At 30.2% G+C, this 6,000-nt stretch overlaps 1 protein-coding gene across 1 annotated transcript; it reads right to left on the bottom strand.

The window, feature by feature from the left end:
- Positions 1-501: 501 nt before the first annotated feature.
- On the bottom strand, positions 502-3,669 carry LOC133800799 (receptor-like protein EIX2). Its single transcript, XM_062238862.1, has 2 exons — positions 1,528-3,669; positions 502-1,350 (listed from the first exon to the last, which is right to left on the bottom strand). The coding sequence occupies exons 1-2, from the start codon at positions 3,646-3,648 to the stop codon at positions 583-585; spliced, it is 2,889 nt and encodes a 962-aa protein (XP_062094846.1). The 5' UTR covers positions 3,649-3,669; the 3' UTR covers positions 502-582.
- Between the last annotated feature and the right edge of the window lie 2,331 nt (positions 3,670-6,000).

Genomic DNA, 6,000 nt, shown 5'->3' with positions numbered 1-6,000 from the left:
ATGAGGAGTATGTTGGAGTATCTTCATGAGATTAGTATTATTAAGATAATATACTGCAACTGGTTCCACAATGTTAGCATATATTTCCACCCATTGAAAAATCTAATGTTACACTATGTACCTTGTTTTTACTCCATTATTTAGGGTTATACATTCCAACAGAATGTAAACTATCGAATTCATAATTCATATTACATTTGACGGTTTTCAGGAAAATCGATATGCCATTGTCAGTGTGTGCTATACCAAATCAGTGAGTGAGTATTTCTTTTTCATTTTACTGTCTTGAGTTCTTAGACACAGTTATGAGTTTCAAAGGATTATATAGTTAGTATATAATAATACTTATGGTCGTTCTGCAGCCTGTGTAGGTTTAATTGGTCAACAAAGTAATGCCTTTGCTAGACAGGTAAATATATATCATATATATTTTTTTTTTTTATCGAAATAGATTATATCACTATTCAAGATTGAAAAACATGAGATTGGAGGAAGGACCTCTTCCAAGCAAGATAACTCATTGTCTATTCAAATGATATGCTTAGCCAATCCATTAGCCACAATACAGTTATGATTGGAATTCTAATTTCGTAGCATATACTTTACTTTGATAAAGCAATCCATAATCTTATACCACATGTACTCGTTGAAGAACCAAAAGTAAGCACGTCTCCAGATACCACAGACCAACAAAGGAACAATGACACCTGCAAAGCCAACTCCAAATCCGACCACTATGCCCAATCGAAACCAGTACTTTTCTTCTTCATCATCTTCAGTACTTGCATCTCTAGGAGTAGCTTCATGATCTTCTTTGCACTTTTTTGGGAGTGGAAGTCCGCAAAGCTGGTTGCCAAAAAAGCTTGAAGCTTCCATGCTCTGTAGTTGGGTGCTTGAAGGAATTTCTCCTGAAAAGTTGTTGTATGACAAATTCAAGTGATTCAAGAAGGTTAAACTTGACATACCGGGAGGAATGTTACCAGATAGTTGGTTCAATGAGACATCAAAAGATTCCAACATCTTCATATTTTTTATTTCATCAGGAATACTTCCTACGAGAAAATTTCTTGAAAGGTTTAAAAAATATAATCCTTGAAGACTTGTAAGTTGCACTGGAAATTTTCCTGATAGTTTGTTATCAGAAAGGTCTAGGCTAGTCACCAATTTCAGGATTGAATTGAATTCATTTTCCCTTCCTTTGCTCACCACAAATCCATACTCAGAGAATGAACCCAAATAGGATGAGTACGAGATAAAGCGGCTTGAATTTGGTCTAGTTACCATGGCTTGAAATTTGTCAAAACAACTTGGTATGGTTCCCGATAAATTATTGCGAGCAATGTCCAAAATCTGAAGCTGATTAAGGTGACAAAGTTCAAACGGAATTTTCCCACTCAACTTGTTTGAACGAAAATCAAGAATTATTAGATTGGAAAGATTAACTCCTATCCATGTTGGTATGCTTCCCACCATCTTATTTAGACTAAGGTCGATAATACTTAACATTCTACAATTTTGAAGGGATACATGTATGTCTCCAAAAAGGCGATTATTGCGAATGTGCAAGGACTGCAAGTTTTGCAAAGATCCCATGGAGCTTGGAATTCGCCCAGTCAAATAATTATTGTCTAGATTTATCACCTTCAAATTCGACCAGTACAACCAACAATCAGGAATGTTGCCTGATAATTTATTGCCTCCAAGATGAAGAATAATCAATTCGTTGGCGACACCAACTGGTTGTCCACACAAAAGTTGAGAAAGACCACTGGAAAATGAATTGTTGGAAAGATATAGTTCTTGTACAGAAGAAGATATACGAGGCAAGGAACCCTCAAACTTATTCGAACTCATGTATACTATGGATACGCTAGACATATCGGAAACTTCTCCTCTAATTTGGTTATGGGAGACATTCAATATTGTTGCACTAGCTGATAATTTCCAAAACCAACTAGGAGCGACATCTGAAATCCCAGTTTGGGACAAGTCTAGATATTTAATCTGCTTTTGTGATTTGAGCCAATTGGGAAACATGGGACCTAGGCCCCAAGACCTGAAGTCCAACGTTGTAAGATTAAAGGGTGGAATCCAATCAGGGCTAACTTTCAACGTTAATGAATTTCCAGAAGCATATATATCCCACAAGTTTGTCAAATTGGAAAAGTGAACTTCCGTGACCACACCTTTCAAAAGATTGTCAGTAATATCAACAACGTGTAAGCTAGAAAGGCATCCAAAGCTTTCTGGAAGAGATCCTGAAAGCATATTGTTTCTCAAAGATAAATATTTGACTCTGTTTGGGTTGCAACCTGACAAATACTGAAGGACTTTTGAGAGTCCTCCCTTTAATTTGTTTCCCGACAAACCAATACTTTCCAAATTGCACAAGGTTCCCATAGATGGTGGTATGTTTCCTTCTAGAGAATTATTTGAAAAATCAAGAGAAACTATAGAAGTAAAATTTGTAATGGCACTTGATAGGACTCCGTGCAAATTATTTGAGTGAAGATCCAAATGTTCAAGACTTTTGAGACTATAAAGGCAGTTGGGGATCGTAGAATTGAAGTGATTCTCAGATACGTCAAGATATTTTAGAAAGCTCATGTTATGGAAGTGACATGTAATGGAAGCGTCAAAATCGTTTCCACTAAGTCCAAGATGGGTCATGCTTTGAAGACTGAGAAGCCAATTTGGTAATGAATTAAGATTGTTATTGGAAACATCGAGGTAGTATAGAGAAGATAAGCTCTGAGAACAATTGGGAAAAGGACCTTCAAAAGAATTTTCTGCTAGATTAAGAACGGCAAGACTACTGAGATTGCAAATCCAATTTGGCACTGAAAATTGAATTCGGTTGTATGATAAACTAAGAGACTCGAGAAATGTAAAATTAACATAAGAGATGGGAGGGATATGGTCGAGTTCACATGAGAACAATTGCAATTTCAACAAAGAAGGGAGTTTGCTTATTGAGAGTAGCCAATCAGATGCTTCACTAAGGTCCGTCTCTGATATCTTCAGATATTCCAGTGAAGAAAGACCAGAGAGCCAAAAAAGGTTATCGGCATATAATCTTCCATGACTGTAGTAAAAGCCATTATTATTTTCAAGAATAAGATGAATCAAACTTGAAAGATTCCCTAGCTGGTGGGGGATCTTTCCTTCAAATCCTGCTCTGGTAAGGTTTAAATATTGTAAATTCAGCAAACAACCAATGAAACTAGGAATTGGAGTGCCCCCAAAATCATTGTAGCTCAAGTCTAAGTAAGATAATTTCGTTAGATTGAGCAAAGAAGGATTTACCTTACCCCTGAATGCACCATTCAGGTTACCTGTAAATACTAGATCAACAAAACTCACGTGGGTGTTATCAAGTCGGAGTTGCTTGACATGGCCTGTGATATTGTCACAAACAATTCCAGTCCATTTGCAGCAGTCATCTCCGTCGACAACCCAAGAACTTAGCCTGTTCAAAGGATCGATAAGGTCTTGCTTGAAATTCAGAAGTGCTTGCTTTTCACTTTCGATACAGAGTAGGCCAGAATTTCTTTTGGCAGAGGTAACATTGGTAGTTGCCTCTACAATAAAGATTGTCATGAGAATAAAGAGAAGAGTTGAAAAAGGTTTCACTGAATATTTTGCCATGGTGGATTGGACGTGATAGGTATAAACTTTGAGATATGTGAATAATGTAATTGTATTTTGCAGCATTATATAATGCTGCCCTGTTTCGAAGCCAAGAGTCAACCATTATTACAATTTCCTGGTCTTTGGCCAGTTCGTGGAGCAATAGAGTTATGTAACTCGACCGGGTCAATGAAGTTTCCAAAATAGAGTAACCTGGTAATTATATATTTCAGATATATATATTTTTTATTTTTTTTTATCATTTACTCATTTATATATATATATATACTAGTTGCAAACTATGTGCAAAATTTGTTTAGTTTTATTTAAAAAATATATTAATTTATTTTTATTATATTTTGAAAATATTATTTAAATTTTAAAATAAACAAACAATGTCATATATTATTAAAGAATGACATAAACTTATTATAAAAAATTAAGCTAAAATATTTTTTATAGCTACAGCTATGTCTATTTCGAACTTACACTTAACGAGCATAGATTTCGGGATCACAATCTCATGCTAGTATAATAATATTAAAAAACTCTAAATTAAAACTCCGAATCTAAAAAAAATTTGTTTGATTAAATTTTAATTATTTAATTTAAAAAAGTTTTAAATCAACAACAAATTATATATAAATATATATTATTTAATTAGTGACTTGACCAATTAAAATAAGTAATTTTATTAAAAAATACTACGCGACAAAATAATAAATATGTATATTTATATATTATATCATTATTACATATATGCTTAGATAAATAAAATACATTAAATGATAAAATAAAAAGCAATAAAAGAAATAAATTGAAATACATAAATATTTTTGAGTTATATAGTTTTGAAAACATAAACCTCGTTTATTATAAAAAAATATTAAATCTAATGGAAACTAGTAATTATCATTAAACTCACATTTATAATATAAATATATATATATACACAATATTATATACTTGATACAATAACATTGCATAAACATGTATATTTTGAGATATGGCCTCATTATCATGGTATATGTTATAAAAATATTATATATGAGTGTTTTTTTATTTATATATTTGAATGTCTACTTCTATTTATTTTGTAGTTGCGGTCTGCTACATATGTTGCAACTATTTGACTTTATAGGCTTGTTAAAATGATTAAAAAAATGTAAAATTAATTATTTAAAAAAAATACGAAGTGCTATAATAAGGGAGAAGGGAAAGTCTAACCAAGATGCAAAAATAATAAATTTAGCACAAATAATTAAAAATGAGATATTTAGCATAATTTTTATAATTATGCTCCAATGTAAAAAAATATAATTTTAATATCAATGATAAATAAGATACCAAATAATAAAATAATAAGTAATAAAAAAAATAAAAATTTAATAATAAAAATAAATAAGCTACCAAAAATAATATATAATGACAAAAAAGTAAATAAAACAATGAATATTTATTGTTGATCCAAATTTGGATCAACTATTAGCAGGTGCCAAATTTGACACAGTTTTTAGTTCACTATATAAAAAAATAAAAATGATAATATTTGAATTCATATTAATATAATTAGTAAAAAAAATAGGATTATATAATTTTATCATGATAATATTTTATAATATTTAAATTTATATTAATATAATTATTAAATATCTAGTCTTGTATTATATATTATTATAATAATGAGATTTCATAACATTTGAATTTGAATTTATATTAATATAATTATTATATATATGGTCTTGTATTAAATATTATTTTATAATATTTGAATTTATATTAATAAAACTAATAAATATTTATTTTTAATTAGTTTTAATAAAGTATAATACGTTAAAGTTAACAAAACAAACCGTAAAAAACAAAAAATTTAATTCTCTACAAATTTTTTATACAGAAGAGATATATAATTTATAACACATATATTTGTTAAATATTTTATCAATATGTTATTTTAGATTTAAATGTATATTTTTTAATATTTGGTCCATCATTATCATAGTATATGTTATATAAATACTATGAGTGAAAAGACATAGCAATTTTTTCTCCTAAATTAAAGCCCTTGTAGGGCTATATATTCCAGCAGAATGTAAAGGATCAAAATCATAATCCATGTAATTTGATCTTTAGTGTAGAGATTACAATAAGTAATAAGCTAAACAATATTGCTGCAGTCACTTGAATAGAACAGAGAGAAAAACTTAGGGTAAGATGTTCAAAAGGATAATTTTCTTAATTTAACACATTCCAATTACCTTTTCTAATTATGGAGCTTCCTAGTTATTTGATTGTACTGCAAAGATGAATAGCTTGTGGGAAAGTGGAAAAGTGATCAGTGATGAGTGGATGCAAGTGTTATTTTTAACT

This window comes from Humulus lupulus, chromosome 9 (genome assembly GCF_963169125.1).
Source record: "Humulus lupulus chromosome 9, drHumLupu1.1, whole genome shotgun sequence".
Classification (NCBI taxonomy): domain Eukaryota; kingdom Viridiplantae; phylum Streptophyta; class Magnoliopsida; order Rosales; family Cannabaceae; genus Humulus; species Humulus lupulus.
The sequence above is the reverse complement of the archived record's forward strand: the minus strand, read 5'-3'. Positions and strand labels throughout refer to the sequence as shown.